Source organism: Manacus candei, unplaced genomic scaffold (assembly GCF_025592945.1).
Source record: "Manacus candei isolate 608988 ecotype Guabito, Panama unplaced genomic scaffold, ASM2559294v1 h1tg000078l, whole genome shotgun sequence".
Lineage (NCBI taxonomy): Eukaryota > Metazoa > Chordata > Aves > Passeriformes > Pipridae > Manacus > Manacus candei.
The window spans coordinates 1,254,148-1,276,880 of record NW_026138126.1 but is presented as its reverse complement, the minus strand read 5'-3'; the positions used below and the strand labels follow the sequence as shown (position 1 = coordinate 1,276,880).

General features: G+C 55.2%; 1 protein-coding gene across 2 annotated transcripts in view; it reads left to right on the top strand.

The window, feature by feature from the left end:
* The window catches only part of ADAMTS10 (ADAM metallopeptidase with thrombospondin type 1 motif 10), a 50,431-nt gene extending 27,698 nt beyond the window's left edge, over positions 1-22,733 (top strand). For both annotated transcript variants that reach the window (XM_051810579.1, XM_051810578.1), the window contains 14 exons: positions 1,724-1,831; positions 5,329-5,474; positions 6,428-6,491; positions 7,200-7,302; positions 11,982-12,115; positions 13,305-13,428; positions 13,909-13,989; positions 15,234-15,397; positions 16,038-16,164; positions 17,613-17,742; positions 18,280-18,484; positions 19,130-19,306; positions 19,909-20,065; positions 21,016-22,733. In XM_051810579.1, coding sequence (XP_051666539.1) covers positions 1,724-1,831; positions 5,329-5,474; positions 6,428-6,491; positions 7,200-7,302; positions 11,982-12,115; positions 13,305-13,428; positions 13,909-13,989; positions 15,234-15,397; positions 16,038-16,164; positions 17,613-17,742; positions 18,280-18,484; positions 19,130-19,306; positions 19,909-20,065; positions 21,016-21,125 — 1,830 coding nt within the window. In that variant the 3' untranslated portion in view covers positions 21,126-22,733. The remainder of the gene's footprint in view (positions 1-1,723; positions 1,832-5,328; positions 5,475-6,427; positions 6,492-7,199; positions 7,303-11,981; positions 12,116-13,304; positions 13,429-13,908; positions 13,990-15,233; positions 15,398-16,037; positions 16,165-17,612; positions 17,743-18,279; positions 18,485-19,129; positions 19,307-19,908; positions 20,066-21,015) is intronic.

Sequence of the window (22,733 nt, the reverse complement as noted above, 5' to 3'; positions counted from 1 at the left end):
CCAGGGAACAAGGGACAGGAGGAGAGGGAACAGCCCCAAGTTGTACCAGGGAAGGTTTAGATTGGATATTAGGGAAAATTCCTTCATGGAAGAGGTGGTCAGCCATTGGCACAGGCTGCCCAGGGCAGTGGTGGAGTCACCATCCCTGGAAGTGTTCAAACAATGTGTGGATGTGGCCCTTGGGGACAGGGGTTAGTGGTGACCATGACAGTGCTGGAGTAATGGTTGAACTTAATGATCTGAGAGGTGTTTCCAACCTTAATGATTCCATGATTCTATGACAGTGCTGGGAGTGCATTACCAGCAGCTGGGGCAGTTCAGGTTCTGCTGTCAGACCTCCAGAGTTTCCTTCATTGACATTGTGAACCTGTTCAATATTTCATGTAAACCTAAGTCATGTCCTAAGTCATGTCAAGCTGCTCCCTGAAAAGCAGCAAGTTTTCCATAGGTTTTTTTTCATTAGGAATAGGAGCAGTATGGTTACTGGGCAAGATACTAAGGAAACTGGATTTTGGGTTTTGCAGTTTGCAGGTCTTGAAGTCCAGCCTGGCTGGTTGAGTGACACAGCAGGTCCAAAGGGTCTGGACTTTCTGATTTAGCTGTCTCTGACACAGACCTAACTTTTGGGTGGGTCCTGGAACAGCCAAGGGAAGATTTGTGTTTGCTGAAGCTCTGAGAGATCAGGATGGGCTGAAGCTCAGGATCTGTGGCTCAGGAAATCTCCTGGAAAGACCTGGAGTCCTCAGCCCAATGTCACTCATTGGACCCAACTGCACCAAGCAGAGACCAAGAGCAGAAGTGCCCAATTCTGAAGCTGCTTAAGGGCTGACTCAGTATCTGGAAATATTTTGGTTATTCTGAAAACAGCTCTAAATCTTCCAGAGGAGTCTTCCCTTTGGGACTGCTGGACTGGCTGGAGATGGTGGAGGTGCTTACACTGTGAGCTGCAGTGGGAGGTGACAGATGTGCCATGTTGATGCTCCCAGAGAGTCCTACATTCCTGCAGAGGCAGATCTAGGTCCATATGGAACAGGGCAAGTGCTGGGAATGGGGCCCTTGTGCTCATCCTCCATTGCACAGACCCAAAACTGGAAATATTCCTCATCTCTGTGGCTGTCTGGGCTTTGCTTTTACACCTTGAGACAGTTTCCCTCAGTGAGAGTGTGAACCTGTTAACACTTTCAGGTATAACCTAAGTCATGGTAAGCTGTTCCCTGCAAAGCAGCAAGTTTTCCATAAGTTATTTCATAAGGAATATGACCAGGCAGAAAACTCAGATGTGGATTTTAGGTGTCTCCCCTGAGGAGGGAGTCAGGATGGTGGGATTAGCTCAGACCTCCCTGAGGTGTCCAAGGAGAGGTGCCCTCTGTGCCACATGGAGCAGGTTTGGGCTGGTTGGGGAGTTGGCTCTGGCACCTGAGCTCAGTGAACTTCCACATCCAGAGAATCCCAGGCCTGGGAGAAGTGTTTAAGATTAGTCTAGAGAAGGGGGTGAGCAGTCAGTGCCCCTGGGGCAGGATTTGGTCTCATTTTGCCCCCACTAAGCTGAAAACACTTGTGTCCCGTGTCCCAGCCCAGCTGGTGCCTCCCAAGCACACTGAGGTGCTGCTGTCCCAGCCTTGCAGGCCCTGGTACAAGCAAATCCTAACCTTGGTTTTGTTTCTTTGTCTCTTCCCTCCTCCCTCCGCCCCCCCCCCCCCCCCCAAAATCTCTGTCTTTCCAGGAAGTCTGCAGTGAGTTATGGTGCCTGAGTAAGAGCAACCGCTGCATAACCAACAGCATCCCCGCTGCTGAGGGGACCATCTGCCAAACCAACACCATTGAGAAGGGGGTAAGGCAGCCCAGGGCACTGCAGAGAGTTGACAGGGAGTGGTTGAATCCTCTCCCAGCAGTAACTGGGATTATTGTTTGCACTGGGGAGTGAGGAGTTGATTTAAGAGCACCCACCAGCCTGTCTGACCCTGCCTCCCAGTCTGGAGCCATCCCTGCCCTCCCCGCTGCCATGGAGGGAAGCTGGGATGGGCCATGGAGCCCAGGGACCCATAATCACCCCAAAGGACAGTTCAGCTTGTGTAGGGCTGGACCATGGAATATGTGCGATACTGGAATATGGAATATGAAATCCCTGCTCCAGCAGCTTCTTGGTCTCTCTTGAGGCACAGTAAAGTGACCTCAAACAACACCATATTCCTTAGATGAACATCTTGTCTTCAGGTCTGCTGGGATCTCCTGGCAGCCCTGAGAAAAAAGGGATTTTTCCCCCAGTTCTCCCAGGAGGGACAATGGGTTTGTAACATGTTTTCAGAGGAACTTGTGAAAAACTGGCTAAATATGATGAAACCTTTGTTTTTCACACTCAACTGAGAGAGAAGGGCAGGATTTTTCCTGACCATATATTTTTGAACATGAATTTTGACTTGACTGCTCATAGAACTTCATTCCCTGCTCCTCCTACACCCATTTGCACCAGTATAAAGCAAATGGGTAGCACTGCTAAGACAAAGAGACTTTACAAAGTAAATAATGGTTGGGACAATAGAGAATCAGGGCTGGGACATTCCCCATTCGATGGATGTGTTTTATAATTCCTGAGAAATTCGAGAAAATTTTCAAATCCTTAAGAAGGTGGAGAAGCTGATGTGCAGGAACAAGGATGTCTTTGACAAATTCATTATTCTTTGTGAACATTTCTCTGAAAATTAGGTCAGAGAGGAGCAGACAGCTCCTGGGGCTGGACACCCCTCCTGCTGCACACTCACCAGAGACAATGGCATTTTTTTCTTCCTAGTCATCTCTTTTTACCAGCTTTTCCCACTTTTAAATCTCCCTTTTCCACCCACTTACAAGTTGTTTTATAACCAGAGTTCTTCAAAAGCTTTGAGAGAAGTGAAGCAGACACAGCCCCCCAGAACTCACAGGAGCTATTCCCAGTGATTGGCTCAGTTCCCTTCCTGGGCTGCTTCTTTTCCTTTTGTATTAATTCATATTTTGGAAGTGATTTGATATCCTTGGGTGGAAGAAGATGCACCTTTGTGTTAAGTTTCTGCATTGCTGGAGCTCCTGGCTGGTGGCCTCCAGACCTCAGCCCTTGGCTGGAGCAGCTCTCCAAGGTCTTTCCTGGCTTCTCACTTTCTCCTGGGAAGAGCAGAGGGAAGGATCAGGGTATTTAAGGTATTTCAGGAATGCAAGATTAAAGGAGAGATTGAGTTCCTGTGCTCTGACACCCAACTGGGGAAGCAGTGAGGGGGGAAGGCTGAGACAAGTTCTGCTGGATGGTGGCTGTGCCCACATCCCAGACCTCTGTTGTTTCCTCCTCCAAAATTCTCCCTGTTTTTTTTATTAACTGATCTCCTGTGGTTGTTTGGCTCCACCTTACCCAGAACCCACAGAGAGTGACTTCAGGTCTGGATCCTGCTGCCCTCGAGGTGCCCCAGAAGCCTGGCAGGTTCAGCATCCTGCTGGTTCCTTCCCTGCCTGATTTGCTTTTCCTTTGTATTTTTATTTTAATTTCCATTAATCCATCACTTATCACCCAGGTTATGGTCAGTGTACCCTGTGAGGATGCTTTTCTTTACATATCCTCCCTCCCCACGTGCCCCCTACTCACATCTGGTCTCTCAACCTGCACAAGTCCATGTTTTCCACAGGAGAGGGAGCTGGGATCTGCTCCTGGAGCAAGGACAGAGCCTATCACTGGCTCACAGAATCATAGACTGTGCTGAGTTGGAAGGGACCCATCACTGATGCTCTCAGGATCCCTGAGTGCCTGGGGGGTTTGCAGGGGCTGGTGAACTCTTGGGCCCTGCCTGCAGAAGAAGGAGCCCCAGTCCCTCCGGTCTGGAGCAGGGAACTGGTCAGGCTGTGCCTGCAGAGCATCTCCTCCACCTGGGATCCTCCTTTGCAGAGCTGCTGGTGTGTAGGAGGTCTCTCCTGCATGTCCTGGGAGGCATTTTTCCTGGCTGGCTGGGCTGCCCGTGGAGATCTTGGCTCAGAGGGAGCCGGGAGAGGCTGTGCCAGCAGCTCCAGGGTGGGTTATCAGCCCCTGGAAGGAGCACACAGCAGTTTCTTCCTTCCTGGGATTATCTCAGCCCCCAAGGCACGGTGTGGGCTCCGTGCCTGGGGAACGGCAGCGGCTCTGGCACCGTCCCACTCCTCTGGCACCGTCCCACTCCTCCCATCACGGGGGACTCCAGGGGGTGTGGGACGATTTCCAGGGCCGAGGGAAATGCTTCCTAGGCAAGTTTCCATGAGCATCTGTCTCCCAGTAGGACGGGGACAGGCAGGTTCTTTAAGGATCCTCAGTAACAATAAATTGCGATTTAAACGTTATTTTAACCTGGGCCCTTTGCAGGTCAGGTTGTTTTAACACATTAACCACAACTTGAGAGCCCAGTGCACACAAAGCTCACTCTGTCCTGGGAGAGAGCAGCTGGAAGTGGAGGTGTCCATGTCCCCCAGGGGTCTTGGCTCTGCCCAGCAGCAGCAGCTCCAGTCCAATTCCCACCTGGGAATTACTGCCATGAGCTTTTGTAAGCAGTGGGGTGTGTGCTCTTAGGTGTCCCTGCTCACAACACTGGTCACCCTGATTGACCCAGGACCCTTTTAGAAGAGAATCCCAAAATGCTTTGGGTTAGAAGGGACCTTAAAGCCCATCCACTTCCACCCCCTGCCATGGGCAGGGACACCTTCCACTACCCAGGTTGCTCCAAGCCCCGTCCAACCTGGCCTTGGAGACTTCCAGGGATGGAGCAGCCACAGCTTCTCTGGGCAACCTGTGCCAGTGCTTCACCACCCCACAGAGGTGGGGATGTGACCCCCTTGTCTGTGGCTGCCTGTCCCATGGGATGGTGCCCCGGGGCCTAGGAGTGGGGACACTGGTTCCAGCACCCCTGCAAACCCCAAGTACACTGTACAGAGCTGGTGACAGTGTGACTTGGAGGAGGGGGTGCCCAGGGAGAGGTGAGTGCCCTGTGCCATGGAGAGCTCAGCTGGTCAGAGAATGGTGCTAAATAACTCCAACGTGGTGGGTTCAGTCCCTGTACAGACCATTCACATAAGAGTTGAATCTGATGATCCCTTCCGGAACATTATAAAATAATATATATTAAATATTATATATTTAAATAATAATATTTAAACTCAGAAGTTTCTGCAATTCTGTGATTCTGAAACTTGGCTCCAAGGCGTGTGCAGCTCCAAGTCCAGATTTCCCAGGATCAAATTGCATCCCAGCCCTGAACTGCCTGCCATGTCCGACGGAGGTTGGGGAGTACTCTGGGAGGTCAGACCATGTGCTCAGGGTGTTCAGAGCTCTCTCTCTCTCCACAGTGGTGCTACAAGAGGGAGTGTGTGCCTTTTGGAACCCGCCCTGAGGGTGTGGATGGAGCCTGGGGGTCCTGGTCATCCTGGGGGGAATGCAGCAGGACGTGCGGCGGTGGCGTGTCCTCGTCCGTGCGCCACTGCGACAGCCCGCGGTACGTGGGGGTGCTGAGGGGGTCAGCCTGGCCCTGCCATGGCCAACACTGCTCAGTCCCATGGAGAAGTGCTGCCTAAAATCAGAGAATAATTCTCTGGACTATTTTGGAGTACTGAAAGGCAAAAAGCACTTCTTTATTGCGGTGCCGATGGTACACAAGAATATTTTGCACACGCCGATTACAGAGGCTTTTACAACTTTGTACTATCATCTCATTACAATATCCAGTTTCTAATTACAATATTCTGTTTCCGATCACAATCTTTGGGCATCACCTCATCTGTTGCACCCGCTTCCAAAACCATCCCTCCCATAGCACTGCCCTCACCACGCCCCTGCCACACCTCAGATTTGACTCAGTGGTCCTAAAAAGACTATGCCTTCATCTTCTTGTCTTCCTCATCTCCTCTGACCCTTTTGGAATGGTTTCAAGGCCCCTGAGTAGCTTTGGCTACTTATATCAAGTGTCAGGTCTCTTTTTCAGTACATTTTTACAGGTAGAAAACTTCACCTCATTAAAATCCCTTGTCCTTTGAAATTCTTAACAAGGAATGTTCAACAGCACTTTTAGAAATCTTGTACAAAGCTAAAGGTACTAACAAGCTGTACTAAAACCTTATAAAATATAGATTTTAAGGTATCAGAAGGCACAGCCAGGTGCCTGTGCAGGTCTCTGCTCTGCTCACAGCTCCTGCATGTCCTGTTTTCCCAGCAGCTCAATGCTTTGTGCTGGTGTTGGATCCACAGCCACAGACCCAAAAACACTTATGCAACCCCACTGTGCACATCCAGCCCAGTGTGTGAGCCCTGCTGGAGGCTGCTCCTCCTCCCAGCCCATCCAGGCAGGATCAGCAGGGTTGGGAGAAGCCATGGTCCTCCCGCAGACTTGGGGCAACAAACACAACTCCCTGCCCCGAGCTGGTTGCACCATCTCATTCCTGGTTTTGGCAGGCCCACGATCGGAGGGAAGTACTGCCTGGGAGAGAGGAAGAGGTACCGGTCCTGCAACACCGACGTGAGTAGTGCTGGGCTGGCAGGGCTGTGTCCCAGCCACGATTTGGGAGCCCTTCCCACACAATGCAGGGTGTTATGTGCAGCTGTGGGACCCACAGGAAGAGGAGGTGGCTGGGGGAGGCAAAAACAGGGTGTTCCAGCAGCAATCCCATGGGGGGGAACAGCGAGCAGGACCGTGCACGTCTGCGAGCTGCTCCAAGGGTGGGTGGTTCATACCTGTGGGGCTTCAGCATCAAGAGGGGCCCAAAAAGATAGAGAGGCAAGGGAGGAGAGATCAGAGGGTTCCAGCTCTGACATGGCAGGGATGCCTCACACACTCCATGAGCAGCTCATGAAATGCCGGGTAGGACTTTGCTTCCCAGGGCTGAGGGTTAAACCTCAAGGGGAGCAGAGAAAGAATTTTGCTGTAGGGATGATCAGTGAAGCTTTGGACCTGGGGAATGGTAGCTTTAACTTCCACAGGCTGATGGTGAGGAAAATAGAGGGTTCTATTGCTTTCCTGGGCTTCCAAGTGACACATCTCAGTCAGAGCACCTGAGTGCTGTTGGTCTTAAATCATGTCCAGCTTTGCAGGAGGGATTCTCCTGCCATCCTGCAGCAGTGCCCAGTGTCAGGGCTGGTGTCCCTGTCCTCCAAGGGCTGGTGTCAGTGTGTCAGCAGCCCAGTGAGGCTGCCCCAGCCCTGCCCTGACCCCTGGTTGTGTCTCCAGGACTGCCCACCCGGCTCCCAGGACTTCCGAGAGCTCCAGTGCGCCGAGTTCGACAACGTCCCCTTCCGAGGGAAGTACTACACCTGGAAAACCTACCGTGGGGGTGAGTGCTGGGCTGGGCTGGGCTAGGCTGGGCTGGGCTGAGCATCCCACCTGGAAAACCTACAGTGGGGGTGAGTGCTGGGCTGGGCTGAGCATCCCCCAGCTCAGACAGAGCTGGCTTTGCTCTCTGTCATGCTCTGGAGGGACAGGTCTTGTGGTCCAAGGGGTCTGACGGACAGTTAGTCAGGATTCCCACTAGCCCAGGGCCCGCAGGCTGCCCTTTCTGTGCTCCTGGGATGTGCTGCCACCCCCTCACCTGCCTGTGGATTGATGTGCACCCCTCCAGGCATCTGCTGTCCCCCATCCTGGGTCGCCAACCCCTGTGCAACCTCCCCTTAACTTCCTTGCTCTGCCAGAACCAACTCCAGCAGCACCAGAGCTGTTCAGCTTCTTCCCTCAGGTCTTGTTTCCTGAACTGCTGAGGGAGTGAAGAGGAGGATGGACAAGAGAAGGGAGTGATGGTGTCTGATGGGGAGGAAAGAGGACAGGCAGGTAAAGCTTTCAGCTGCTGCACAGGTGAAGGGATGGAAGCTGGTGGATCCTCCAAAGAGCAGCAATTCCCTCATCCCAAGAGCAATCCTGTGTCCTGCAGAAGGTCCAGTGAGGAGAGGGGGTAGGAGCAGGCCCCTGTGGCAGAAATCTCTTAATAATGAGAAGGAACAGTGAATCTCCTTCATACAGTTAATGAACTTGAGTGGGGAAATCCTCCCCAGCTGTGTAAATAACACAGCTCCCAGGGGGCTCCTGCAGCTGGAGCAGATGTGCTGAGGCTGCAGGGGATGGATCAATAAAAATGGAATAATTGTGAAGCAGTAAGTCACACAAAGACCCCAATGGATGCCAAGGTGCAAGATAGCCCTGCAGGCTGGAGCTGCCCTCACTCAGACCTCTCTATTGCCCAGGCATGGACCCGTGGTGGGAGTCCAGGGAATGGTTGGTCCAACATCAGCTCTTGAGTTTTAACCTGATTCTGACAAGGATTTTTGCTTTGGCTTTTAAAAAGAGCCCCTTTCTCTCTCTGCTTCAGCTTCCTCTGTCATAAAATAAGGTAACAAAACCTGTCCCCCTCCCAGGAGGCTACAAGTGTTGGTACATTCATGCCTTGAAGAGATCTGGGAGTTCCCTCTCAGCTCTCCGGGTTGTCTGTGGGGAATGATCATCCCTGCAAGTGTTCAAGGTCAGGTTGGATGGGGCTTGGAGCAACCTGGAATAGTGGAAGGTGTCCCTGCCCATGGCAGGGGGTTGGACTGGGTGGTCTTTGGAAGTCCCTTGTCACCCAAACCCCTCTGTGATTCTCTGATTTCAGCAGCATCTTCACATGCCTGTGGGATTTCGTGATACTTGGAGTCATTTGGGTGTCAGAGGTACATCTATGGGGGAGGTGCCTTGCACCTCCACTTTCTCCATGTCGTAGATAAGACCCCCAGGGAACAGTCCCCTCTTATCTTCCCCTTGCCACTGATGGTTTGCTGCCAGGCCCTGTGTTTCTCCCTTGCAGCCCCTGTGCCATCAGACATCCCTGCCCAGCTCTGGGGAGGTGGTGAGGGCTGATCATCACCTCCCTCACTCCCTCTTGGGCTCTTCCAGTGGTGCCCAGAGAGCTCTGGTGTGGTGGGTGTCACTCCCTCCCTCCCCACTGGCACAAGCAGCCCCCCAGGATCCGTGTTGGCAGCCTCGTCCTTGGGCATTCCACCCTCCAGCTGACAGCATATCTGCTCCTCAGGTTATTTTTGGGCACTCTTAGGGAGCTGTGTTCACCACCCTGATCCTCTGCTGAATCCCTTCCCCCTCTCAGCTCAGCATCCCTGAGCTTCCCAAAAAGGGGCAGTGGCTCAAGGCTGCTTGTGCCCTTTCCCCATCAGATGCTTGACCCCATAATTACTGGGGAAATACCCTGGGCATGGAGCACCCCCACCCCAAGACAAGGAGTTTGGAGGGGGAAGGCACCAATCCTGCAAGGAATTTGGGAAGGGAAGGAGCCACCCACTGACACCGCCGGGTCACCGGCACCGAGGTCGGGCTGTGCAGGGGCGGTACAGCCTGTTTTCCTGGCGCTGATTTCCAGTGCTCCCAGAGCCCAGACCCCGGGAGTGGGAGATGTTTGGAAGCGCTGAGCTCAGCCTTTCGGAGCTCAGCAGTCAGCAGATCCCTCCTGGAATGCGGCTTTGTTTGTTTGTTTATTTTGCTCGGTTCGCTCAGTTGTTCTTGCTCTTGGCGTGTGCGGGAGTCACGGGGCTGTGAGAGGGATGGGGAGGAGCAGATCCTTGCAGAAAACAGGAGATTGCTAATCAGAAATTGTAATAAGCCTTAATTCCTCTATGGGAGAGGACAGGCAGGAGGAACAAAACACACTGAGAGGCAGCCAGCTGGAAATATTCTATTTTAATAGCTGCATTAAAGATTCGAAGGTGTAACTGAGGCTGTGCTGACCTGGGACTACAAACCAAAGTGAGGAGTGGGGGTCAAAGTCTGCAGGATGATGCCTGGCTGGGGGGAGTTCACCTCTCCAGGAGCAGAGGGCTGTAGACCTGAAGGAATGGCATGAAGATGTTTCGGGGAGGTTTAAGATGGATCTCAGGGAAAGGTTCTTCCCCCAGAGGGTGCTGGGGCACTGCCCAGGCTCCCCAGGGCAGTGGGCACGGCCCCAAGGCTGCCAGAGCTCCAGGAGCGTTTGGACAACGCTCTGAGGGACAGGGTGGGATGGTTGGGGTGTCTGTGCAGGGCCAGGAGTTGGAATTGATGATCCATGTGAATCCTTCCTACTCAGGATATTCTCTAATTAGTGACACTGGCTGGGCAGTGCCCAGGCTGGGAGGTCTCACTCGTTCTGTGGAAGTCGCTCTTCTCTCGTGGTCATGAACCCACAACAGGCTCTACAGAGCTTGTGCTGAGCATCCCACTCAAGTCCTGTGGATTCAGGTACTGCTGGGCAGCACTGAGCCAGCCTGGGGGGATGCAGAGCCCTCAGACTCCCACCCTAAAAAGCGCAGCTCCCACCAAACCACCCACACGCTGGGAGAGACTGGATCCTGGTTGTTGATGAAAATAATTCCCATCTCCTGGAATTTCAAGGCATGTTGTGCTGTTCCAAAGGATCTTTCTGGGATCTGGGCTCACCCTTGGTCAGTGTTGCTGTCATGGGGACACAGTTGTCACTGGAGCCACCTGAACGAGGACCAGGTGACCAAACCACCCGACTACCTCTTGGCCAGCTGAGTGATGAGGACACTCCAGCTCCCAACAGATGCTGGGCAGTGGTACCAGTCTCCTTTCCTCTGGTGGGTGGATAGTGACCTGGCTGCCAAGGGCAAATCCTGACTGGAAATTGTCACCAGGGAGGGTGTACTGAGGACTGTTCCAGCCATCAGGACATAGGTACTAACTCAGGGTCACTCTTCTCTCCACTCCTTCCTCTTCCACTCTCCTGCTCCCCATTTTTCTTCCATAAGACTTTTAAGTGCAGAAGTCCACCACCTGCAAGCCTTTCCCAAGTGACTAGATGAGGTGAGCCAGCAGGGACTCATCCCACATGGAGCACGAGCTCCCAGACCCCAATCTCACCTCTGTGCAGGGACCCCCAAGTCCAGGCTCTGCTCTTGGCTCTCAAAGGCAGGACAGTGGTGGGTGCTGAGTTCCCCCTGCTCAGCAGCTGCTTCCCAGGCTCCCAGACCTTCTCCAGGGGCTTGCCCAGGCATTCTGCTCCACAACATGCCTCCAAGCTGCTGAATTCCCCTCTCATGTCTCCTCCTGCTCCTCCCTCTTCCGGCTTTGCTCTTCCTTCCCCACAGCTGCTCTTGGATGCTCCCAGGCACAGCTGGGCCTCCCCTCCCCCTGCCCCTTTGATGTGCTGTATCCAGTTGCAAGTTTTGCAGATTTTCTCCCATCCCAGATGCTTCCCAGCTCTGGCACAGGACTCAGGACTGTTGCTGGTGCCTGCAGGAGGGAACTGCCACAGCTCAGGCTTCTCTGCCAGGGTCATGCAGGCTGCTGGGTCTCCTTGGGATGCTCAGGAAATGCAGAAAATGGCTCAATCCACACCAGCATTTGATAAAATCTAATGGCAGGAGAGAGGGAACTGCTCTGCTTTGGTATCTCCTTCCATAACTGGTCCCACATCCTGCTCCCAGGCACTATAAGCCAATATCCACCTATCCAGCCTCTGTTCCTTACCTGATGCTTTGGCGAGGGGTGTTAGGGAACAGATATTTTAGCAGTAACCTGGGCATCCTTCCCCCTTCATCCTCACACTGCTGTCATCATCTTTGCTGTGAAGGACTCAGTATCCACCAGTGTCAAACACAAAGAAATGGTTGCTCTGGCCTAGTAACTGGTGTAGGAGTTGAAAAACTTGATTGTTCTGGTCTGGGAGCTGAAAAAACCCTTGGACGATTCACTGAAGAGGTGCTGTCTCAGTTTCCCTGTCTGTAAAGTGGGCACAAGGAGCTGTAAAGTGCCAGAAGACCCAGAAAAGAACCAGTTTGTTTCCTTCCCCATCATATCCAGCCCCTGCCTCCCAGGCTGTGCAGGAGGGACAGTGTCTCACCGTGGGTCGGTGTCCATCTGAAGGGCCCTGACACGGTGCCTCTGCGGGTCTCTCTGCTCATCAGGGACATCCTCCTGCGTCTCCACATCTTTCCTCTCTCCTTGGCAGCACCAGTTGACCCTCTGCTCCTTCCCCAGGGGGTGTGAAGGCCTGTTCCCTCAACTGCCTGGCCGAGGGCTTCAACTTCTACACGGAGCGGGCGGCGGCCGTGGTGGACGGGACCCCGTGTCGGCAGGACTCTAATGACATCTGTGTCAACGGGGAGTGCAAGGTGCTGCTGGGACCTGGGACAGGGATGGGGAGGCAAGGATAGACCCCCAGGCATGGGAGCACTGCCCTCAACCTGCCCACACGGACATGGCAGAGGTGGAGGGCTGGGAGAGCTGGGGGGGTTCACCTGGAGAAGAGAAGGCTCCAGGGAGACCTGAGAGCCCTTTCCCAGGCCTAAAGGGGGCTGGAGAGGGGCAGGAGAGCTGGAGAGGGACTGGGGACAAAGGATGGAGGGACAGGACAAGGGGGAATGGCTTCCTACTGCCAGAGAGATATTCCCAATATCCCACGGTTAGATGGGATGTTGGGAAGGAATTCTTGGCTGTGAGGGTGGTCAGGCCCTGGCACAGGTTGCCCAGAGAAGCTGTGGCTGCCCCATCCCTGGAAGTGTCCAGGGCCAAATTGGACTTGGAGCAATCTGGGATAGTAGAAAGTGTCCCTGCCCATGGCAGGGGTTGGAACAAGATGACCTCTAAGATCCCTTCCAACCCAAACCATTCCATGACTCTCTGATTCCCAGTTCCACTGGGGGGTAGGAGCTCACCCACACTGGGCTTGTGCCTGTCCTGTCTCCAGGCCCTGGGTGTGCACATGGGCCTCTGCACTCACAGCCTGTGTAGCCCTGGGCATTTGATATTCCCCTTGAAATGGGATCTGGAGGGGCCATAAAAGTTTAATTATAAGCAAGTGCTGTGGGAGTGGCCAATGTCCCCCAGCAGGCAGACAGACAGACAGGCTCTGTCTGTGTCTGTCTCCCTTCCTGTGTCTCTGGGATCTCTTTGTCTCCGTGGGGCTGAACACACTGTGGAACAGAAGGGGCATTGCACTACAGGTGCTGGTGACCCCCACGATCCCCCTCGGACCGTGGCAGTGGGACAGAGCCAGAGGCTCCACAGGGACACCTGAGCTGCAGGGACATGGCTTCCCTTGGGCTGCTGCAGCTCCAGCAGCTCAACACAGGCATCCCAACCTCTGCCTTATCCCACAGTCATGGGATTTCTGCCTGCACCTCCTCAGCCTTGGAGAGCCCCAAGGGCTGTTCCTGGAGAGGTGATGCTGCTGAGCACTGTATGGTGTGGTGATGGGTGTGAGGTGGAGCCAGGGATGGCCTTCCTGGGATGCTGCAGGTCAGGTGTGCGGAGGAAAAGGTCCCACCAGGATGGCTAATTCCATGCTGCCCCTTCCTCCAGCACGTGGGCTGTGACCGTGTCCTGGGCTCGGACTCGAAGGAGGACAAGTGTCGTGTATGTGGGGGCGACGGCAGCTCCTGTGAGACCATCGAGGGCATCTTCAACCAGTCCCTGCCAGAGGGAGGTAGGGAGTGAGTGGCCTGGCCAGTGTCACCCACCCCCAAATCCCCTCTCAGCTTCACCCAGGACAGGCAGGGACGTATCCCAGAGAAACACCCCAAGGGGTAGGACCGGGCTGCCATCAGGGAACAAACCCCCCCTGTCACTGACCAGGCTGTGCCCCCCTCAGTGCTGGCACCCAAATCCCTGACTCAGAGCTCCAAGCTCCTTCCCTCCTCCCCAGCTCATGCCTCCCTTGAGCCAGGCTTGGGAGTTTCCCATGGAGATCCCAGCTCCACAGCACCTTCCCAGCACAGCCAGTCCCATCACAGAGCCCGAACTGCAGAGCCAGCAGGGCACTGTCCTGGTGCTCAAAATGCTCTTTCCATCATTTAGCGTTTCCCCAGGGATAGGAGGGGGCTCACTCCCACCCAGCCCAGGGCAGGGCTGGTTCTGGGCTCAGAGGTTGAGCATTCCAACTCACCAGCCCTGGGTTGTCTCACAGGTTATGAGGAGGTGATCCAGATTCCCAAGGGCTCCGTCCACATCGACATCCGGGAGCTGAACCTCTCCATCAACTACCTGGGTGAGATGGGGCTGGGGGTGCTGAAATCCCAGCCTGGCACCTCTTGCTCTGCTATTTCCCTGTGGTTAATAGGGTGCGGGAAAGGTCCAGCAAGAACTTCCCACTGCCACCAGGGATGGGGCCAGGGCTCCCAGGGTGGGATTTGGGAGCAGGAGAGGGCTGCGGGGTCTGCTGGCAGAGCAGTGTATCCCAAGCCATATCCAAGTGTCCCCTCTGTCCCTGTGGTGCTGCCTCTGTCTTGTGCACCATAACCCTGAGCAAATCCTACCATTCTTGGTGCTGCCTGTGGCTCCCTGGCATTCCCCTCTCTCCCAGCTTATTGGGCTTGATTTTCCAGCTACGCTCTCTCTTGCTTTTACAAGGAGCATTTTCTTTGCCCTTGTCTTCCCTTTCTGCCCTCCCAGCGGTGGAGGGGTGGGCAGGGTGGGCACTGCAGCGGCTCTGCAGGAGCAGGAGCCTTCCTGGATCGCTGGCACTGGTGGGATTTTGCAGTGAGATTCTCCTGGATCATCCCCCCAGCCCAGCTGGGGGATCAGACATGCCGACATCCCCTCCATTTCAGTGTATGGGGACTCCTTGTGTCCATCCACCCTGGATCTTTGTGCTCTGGGGCACAGCCCAAGCTCCCATCGCTATCACCTGCTGTCATCAGGCTCTCCCTGCCCAGGATCTCTGCTGGCACCTGAGGTGGAGGGAGCATCCTCATGAGCACGAAGGATCCTCCCTGCCCCGGAGCACGGTGGCACTGGGGTCGTTGCCAGCAGCGAGTGACACAGAGCTGATCCCAGAGTGTTGGTGGCAGAGGGCGAAGGGAGAGCGTGGGAATGCGCTGGGGAAGGAGCGAGCGGTCCGATCCCCCTCTAGCGACTCGCCCGGGCAAGCACAGCCCGGCTCGGGGCACTCGCTGCCTCCATCAGCCCCGGCAGCCGGGACCCCGTTTGCACAGCCGGATTTGAGCCTGGCTTCGTGGCCACCGCTTTCACACTGCGAGCTGTCCCCACACCCTCCCAGCAGCTGGCTCAGCCCCCCAGGGCATTTCCTTCCCACAGTGAAGTGCTGGGCAGGCTGAGATGAGACACTGATTTTCTGTGTGACCCTGACCCACACCCCACCTCTCCCCTCCCTGTAAGATAAGGCTGGTGCCATTTACCCTCTGTCATAGCACTGCAGGTGAGAAGCACCTGGCTGAAGTTGGTCCAGGTGCTTCCAGCCCTTCTGCTGACCTTCCCCCCCTGTCCCTGCAGCGCTGAGAGGGGAGAGCGGTGAGTATTTCCTCAACGGGAGGCTTTCCATCGATCCCCCCCGACGCTTTGACATCGCCGGCACAACATTCCACTACAGGAGATCCCCTGAGGAGCCCGAGTCGCTGGAGGCCTTGGGACCCACCAACATCACCCTCTTTGTCATGGTTGGTAACATGGTTCCTTTGTGCCCCACCTGGTCAGGGCTAAGGGGAATTTGCCGTGCTACGTGGGAGTTCATAGAATCACAGAATATTCTGAACTGGAAGGGACCCACAAGGATCATCCAGTCCAACTCCTGGCCCTGCACAGACACCCCAACAATCCCACCCTGTCCCTCAGAGCGTTGTCCAAACAATCCTGGAGCTCTGGCAGCCTTGGGGCCGTGCCCACTGCCCTGGGAAGCCTGGGCAGTGCCCCAGCACCCTGTGGGGGAAGAACCTTTTTCTGAGATCCATCCTAAATCTCCCCTGGCTCAGCTTCAAGCTGCTGGACCTAATCAGCCCCTGCCCTTGCTGTCTGGAGTAAAGGGACACAGAAATCAGAGGCAAATTGGGCTAAATTCTCAGGTCTCCCTCCCAATTTGCCAGGCTTTGGGATGATTTAATCCTTAAGTGCATGGGAGCTTGTTCCCTGATTGTGTCACCTTCAAAGGTGACTGGCTACTGTGCCAGTTCTGAGAAGGACTGGAAAAGGGAAAGGGGGGAAGATTTCAGCTGCCCTTGATTTAAGAGAGATCGTGGGATGATCCAGATGGTCATGCTGGATTCAGCGGCACTGAGGCCTTGGTGGTGCCTTTCTCTGCAGGTCCTGGTGCGGACGGAGCTGCAGGGGATCCGCTACAAGTTCAACGCACCCGTTGGCAGGGACGGCTCCAACCAGTATTCCTGGCACTACACCCCATGGACCAAATGCTCCGTGCTGTGTGCAGGGGGTGAGGTTTGATCCCATTTTAGTTGGGGGGGATACATGTCTGCACTGCTGGGACTCCCACTGTTGTGTCTGGGCTGCACCAGGGCAGAGCACGGACAGTGGTGTCTGTTCTGCTCTGCTCTCAAGGAGCTCTTGGGTCTCTCCACGTTCCCACCCTGCACTCAGCCAACACAACCCTGTGGGCAGAGAGCCAGGGCAAACAACCTGGGGGCCACTTGCAGCTGGAACACGTGTGGGTGGTGGAAGTGGTGGGAGGTGGCATATCATAGAATCATGGAATGGTTTGGGCTGGAAGGGATCTTAAAGCCCATCTTCTTCCACCCCTACCATGGGCAGGGACACCTTCCACTAGCCCAGGTTGCTCCAAGCCCCATCCAACTTGGACTTGGACACTTCCAGGGATCCAGGGGCAGCCACAGCTTCTCTGGGCAACCTGTGCCAGGGCCTCCCCACCCTCACAGGGAAGAATTTCTTCCCAATAGCCCATCTAACCCTGCCCTCTGGCAGTATCAGAAGCCTTTCCCCCTTGTCCTGGCACTCCAGGCCCTTTTAAACCCATTTACTTATGCAATGCATCAAATCATGGAATTGCTTTAGATCAGGAGGGACCTTAAAGCTCATCCTGTTCCACCCCCTGCCATGGACAGGGACACCTTCCACTAGCCCAGGTTACTCCAAGACCCATCCAACCTGGCCTTGGACAATTCCAGGGATGGGGCAAGGACGTATTGGTCAATCACAATAGTCCCTCTGGCCTCAGATCCACATGTATGGGAACAGAAACACCACTGGTGCTCCCCTGAATCCCTTGAGCTGGTTCCCGTGGGGATCGACACCAAGGTTTGGGCCATGTCTTGTGGCTCTAGAGATCCTGGCTGTGAGGGACTGAGCTGGTGTTCAGAAGAGAAGAGCTTAATAATGTTCCCCGTTTAAAGCTCAGGGCCCTGACCTGGTCTTGTGTGCTCGACCTCAACCAAGAGTTTGTCTCCCTTTGTTCCAATTATTCCCCCCAGTGCTGCCCAGAAAATGTCACAAGGCCAAGGTTAGAACAGGTTTATTTGAGGATGAGATCCTTGGAATGCTTTGATCCTCCATCCTGTGACATGCCCTGGCTGGTGACCTTTAGATTCACAGATTTATAGAATCATTAAGGTTGGAAAGGTCCAAGACCATCGAGTCCAAACTGTGACCAATCCCCACCTTGCCAACTAAGCCAGAGCACTGAGTGCCACGTCCAGTTGTTGACACCATCATTTCACACCCCCAATTTTTACTGGAGATGTCAGAGGAGGCCTTGGTGATGAATAGAAAAGTAGGTTAAGGCTTGAGGTGCAGGGACAAGTGGCTGATCTGTCACATCCCCCCACGGGAGCAGAGCTGTGGGGCCAGTTCCATGTGAGCCCTCACCGTCCTCCTCTCTTTCCTCCTTTGCCTCTTTTCTCTTGGCAGGCAGCCAGATCCAGTCTGTGGTGTGCAGGAAACTTTCTGATGGCTCAACTGTCTCCAACCATTTCTGCAGCCCTGAAAACAAACTGCAGGAGAGGCAGAGGCTGTGCAACACTGAGCCGTGTCCCCCAGCGTGAGTCCCGTGGCAGGGAGCAGGTGGAGGGAGGGAGGGTGGGAAAGCCAGTGTGGAAGAGGGTGAAATTCCCCCCTGTCTGCCATTCCTGGGTCAGAGTCCCCCACCACAGCAAAAAAAAAAAAGTCCTGTTGGTCAGGTAATACACAAAATTATCCAATTATTCCAAAGTTATTCCAAAGGATCCTTTTCCACCTTCTACCAGTTTTAAACCAGGATGACACCAATGTGTGAGACACTGGTTGGGTATCCAGGGGTGTCACTGCCTGGCTAAAGCAGCTCTGTTGCAGAAGAGAGGAAGTTTTCTCCTCCCAGATACTCAGTGAGTCCCTCCAAAGTTGTCTCAGCCCATCTCTATCTGTCCTTGCCCTTCCCTTGAAGGGAAGGGGAGATGCGGAGGAACTCTGTGGTTCAACCAGAGCTGCCTGGGAGGCTGTGACCAGAACAGGACCAAGGACTGAGTGCAGGAGCATGAGGACAAGGACAAGCCTGGCCCACTGAGCTCCTCCCAAGCTCTGCTGTTTGTCCTGTCTCCAGGTGGGTGATTGGGAACTGGTCCGAGTGCAGCCGGAGCTGCAACGAGGGCGTCCGCACGCGCAGCGTCTTCTGCAAGCGCAAGATCTCCGCCACCGAGGAGAAGACCTTGGATGATGCTTCTTGCTCCCACCCACGGCCAAAGATGCTGGAGCCCTGTAACAACCAGACATGCCCTCCAGAGTGGGTGGCCCTGGACTGGTCAGAGGTAAGAGCCAAAGGAGGGACAGTGAGATGGGGATGGGTCTGAGGAGCAACTGAGGGCACTTGGCTGGTTCAGCTGGAGCAGAGGAGACTGAGGGGAGACTCCTCGGGGGCTGCAGCTCCTGCCGAGGGGAGGCGGAGGGGCAGGGACTGAGCTCTGCTCTGGGACCAGGGACAGGACCCAGGGAAGGGCTGGAGCTGTGCCAGGGGGGTTGGGATGGATCTCAGGGAAAGGTTCTTCCCCCACAGGGTGCTGGGGCACTGCCCAGGCTCCCCAGGGCAGTGGGCACGGCCCCAAGGCTGCCAGAGCTCCAGGAGCGTTTGGACAACGCTCTAAGGGACAGGGTGGGATTGTTGGGGTGTCTGTGCAGGGCCAGGAGTTGGACTGGATGATCCTTGTGGGTCCCTTCCAGCTCAGAATATTCTGTAATTCTGTGATTAACAAGAGTCCTCACCCCTCAGAGGGCCCTGGTCTATGAGGCAGTGTCACTCACCAGGTCAGAGCTCACCATAGAGAGCATAACCTGGGGAATGGTCTTGTAGCTCAGGACACAGGGAAGGTGGGAGGACACATCAGGGAGCCAGAGTTGCCTGTCTCTGCTCCTTGCTGGACCCCCTGACCTGTGCCCCCTGTGTCCCCTCCCTGCAGTGCACCCCGAACTGCGGCCCCGGCTTCCGCCACCGCATCGTCCTGTGCAAGAGTGGCGACCACAGCGCGACCCTGCCCACGGCCCAGTGCCACGAGGCCTCCAAGCCCCCCACCAGCATGAGGTGCAACCTGCGGCGCTGCCCCCCGCCCCGCTGGGTCACCGGCGAGTGGGGAGAGGTAGGGACACTCCTCCCCGTGGAAAACTCCCCAGCCCCTCAAATCCTCGTGCACATGAGGCTTTTATCAGCCAGCACAACCCTATGTGGCCACCACAACTATCTGGGACCCTGTGGCAGGGTTCCTTGCTCCCTCCTGGCTCAGAAGGCCATGTGATGGTGGCCCAAGGGCACAGCTGACCCAGGAGTCTCCCAGGTCTAGCAGGGCCCCGTGGAGGTTGTGTGACCCATGGGTACCTAGGGTCAGCAGGGCTGTAGTGGCCCAGCTCCATGTAGGGCCACTGCTGGTCCCCCCACCACAGCCCAGCAGGGCAGCACTGACAGTCCTTCCTTCCCTCAACACCTCTGGAACTGCAGGGTGACATTGGGGTGCAGGAGGCCTGAGAACAGCCAGTGGTTTAGGGCAGGATGGAGAGATCCTCACTGAGTCCTGGAGATTCAAACCAAGCCTTTTGGGAAGTGGGGTAACAGCACTGTCATGCCAGGAGGTCCCTGGGGAGGGAAGGGATGACCACACCCAGCACCCTTTGCACCTCCCAACACCCAGCAGGTGTTCCTAAAGCCGTGGTGGCCACCACAGCTCCCTGTGTGCTGTCCCCACAGTGCTCGGCCCAGTGTGGCCTCGGCCAGCAGAGAAGATCCGTCCAGTGCCTGGCCCACACCGGGCAGCCGTCCAGTGAGTGTGTGGAGGCCCTGCAGCCCCCGGGGATGCAGCAGTGCGAGACCAAGTGCGAGTCGGGACCCACGGACAACCCTGAGGGTGAGGGGAACGGGATCTCTGGGATGGGAAATGTGGGGCACTGCCAGCTCAGGGGCTACGTGGTATAGGGACATCAGAGCCAGCACAGCCCAAGCTGGGCTCTGGGGTGAGGAGACCCCATCCCTGGAAGTGTCCAAGGCCAGGTCGGACGGGGCTTGGAACAACCTGGGCTAGTGGAAGGTGTCTCTGCCCATGGCAGGGGGTGGGACTGGATAGTCTTTAATGTCCCTTCCAATCCAAATCATTCCACAGAGTGGTTTGGGTTGGAAGTGGGGCCATTCTGTGTTCCAGTGCTGTCTCTCACTGGGGGACAACCAGTTCAACCTGGTGTGCTGTGACCCTGAGAAATGGAGTAACTTAAGGCCTTGATTTGAAGCCGTGGGAGGACACTGAGGGCACTTGGTATGTTCAGCTGGAAAGGAGGAGACTGAGAGGAGACCTCACTGTAGTTCCAACTGCCTGGGGAGGGGCAGAGGAGAGGTAGGGACTGAGCTCTTCTCTGGGGGAACCAGGGACAGAACCCCAGGGAATGGCTGGAGCTGTGTCAAGGCAGGCTCAGGTTGGATCTCAGGAAAAGGTTCTTCCCCCAGAGGGTGGTTGGGCACTGACCAGGCTCCCCAGGGCAGTGGTCACAGCACCAAGGCTGCCAGAGCTCCAGGAGTATTTGGATGATCCTCTGGGGCATATGGTGAGACTCTTGGGAATGATCCTGTGCAGGGCTGAGGGTTGGAATCAATGATCCATGGGGGTCCCTTTCAACTCAGCATGTTCTGTGAGTCTGTGAACTGCACCTTGGCAGACTGAGGTTTTCAGCAGTGAGGTTCTCAGTAGCTTCTTCATCACAGCATCTTGCTGCTTCCTGGCAAGAACACCCCCAGGAGCTGGACACTGGGGTTCTCCTCACCTTGAGCAGCTGTAACTCTGCTTCCTTCCCTCTGTCTCCCCCCCAGAGTGCAAGGATGTCAACAAGGTTGCCTACTGCCCGCTCGTCCTGAAGTTCAAGTTCTGCAGCCGGACCTACTTCCGACAGATGTGCTGTAAAACCTGCCAGGGGCATTAGGGACACAGCCTGACCCCTGTGGGAAAACTGGAAGGCAAAAGCTATGCTGGAGGGTCACCGAGCCGGGCCCTTCCTCTCCAACCTGGGAATCTCCCCTGGCTCCAACACAGACACTGCTCGTCCTTCCAGTGGGAGCCAGCGCCACCCAAACCCCCAAAACCAGCAACCTTCGCCCCCTGAGCTTCATGATGGCAGGTTCCCAGTTAAACCACTGCAGCTCCCAGCATGGATGAGTGGTGGGAGAGTGGGAATGTGGGCAGGGACATTACTTGAAGTTCTGATGTTGTTATTTATTAGTCGTGGGCCCAGGTCCTGCCAGTGGGGGAAGCGGCACCACTCACCTCATCCTGTTCCATGCCCGCGTCCGAGGGTATCACAGAGCACTGTGGTCTGCAGTGGGAGCCTGAGCACACCCAGGGGTACTGCCATTCCCTCGGGATCCCAGGGGAGACAGGGAGGAGGGTCTGGGTGCCTCGGGTGATGAGCGTGGCGTGTGGCTCCTGAGGAAGAGCCGCTGTGGGAAGTGGGGTTGGAGCAGGAATTTCGTTTGCATCCTGTCACCTTGGGACCTGCAGCAGGGGAGAGGGAGCAGGTCACTCCACAGTGACACCAGTTTAGCTGGGAGAGGGGGGTTATTCAAACACTCATAACAACCTACTTTGATTGGGGTGTCCCCATATTTTTCCTGTCACTTTTATGGCCATGTCTATTCCTCGAAGCACGAGTGTGTGCTCAGGGTTACGGTCACTTCATGGGCATCAAGGCCATGCTGGGCTGCAGGGAGCAAAGCAAAGGAGATACAGGACATGAACTGTCCTGCCACGGTGTCCCCACAGCCCTGACTCAGGACCAGCCTGCAGGTCCTGCCCAGAGAATGCCAAAGCCTCTGAGGCTGCTTTACCTCCAAAGGTGCTTTACTTCCAAAGGTGCTTTGCCTCCAAAAGGTGCTTTGCCTCCAAAAGGTGCTTTGCCTCCCAAAGGCAGCCTGGCCATGTGCCACTGTGGCCTCGGGTGCCAGTCCCAGTGCCACCCGCTCCTCTGCCCACAGGAGACCTCTGGTGACAGAAAAAGAGCAGGCTTGACATTCCTCCAGGTCACCTCCTGCCCAAATCTGGGCCAACACGTGTCTTCTCCATGCAGAGGAGATCTGACTTCAAATCTCCAAAGCACATTCTTTCTGTTACCATTATTGTTGTTATCACTACAATTTTCAGGCCTTTCCACATCCCAAAGATGGGAAATCTCATCCAAAGACGTTTTGTTCCTTTAGGGTCATCCCTACAGTGCGGGGAGGGGCCAGCCCTCTTTCCCCAGAGCAAACCTCTGCACCCTCCCAGCCTCCCTGTGTTACTCTACCACCTGTATTTTAATTTTCACCTGCTCCTCGGCCGATTCGCAGCTTCTCTGGTGCTCAGCAAACCCCGCCTGGCTGGGGGTCCTCATTTGTCTTCCTTCCTGGTGCCATGTTCCGTTCTGACATTTTGGTGAAGGAAGGGGGGTGTTTTCACCTTTTTATATAGATATATATATAATGAAAAATGTTTAACATACTAACTCTGAGGAGGAGCGACGTTAACGGCATGATTTATAATAAAGGAGTAGCTACGA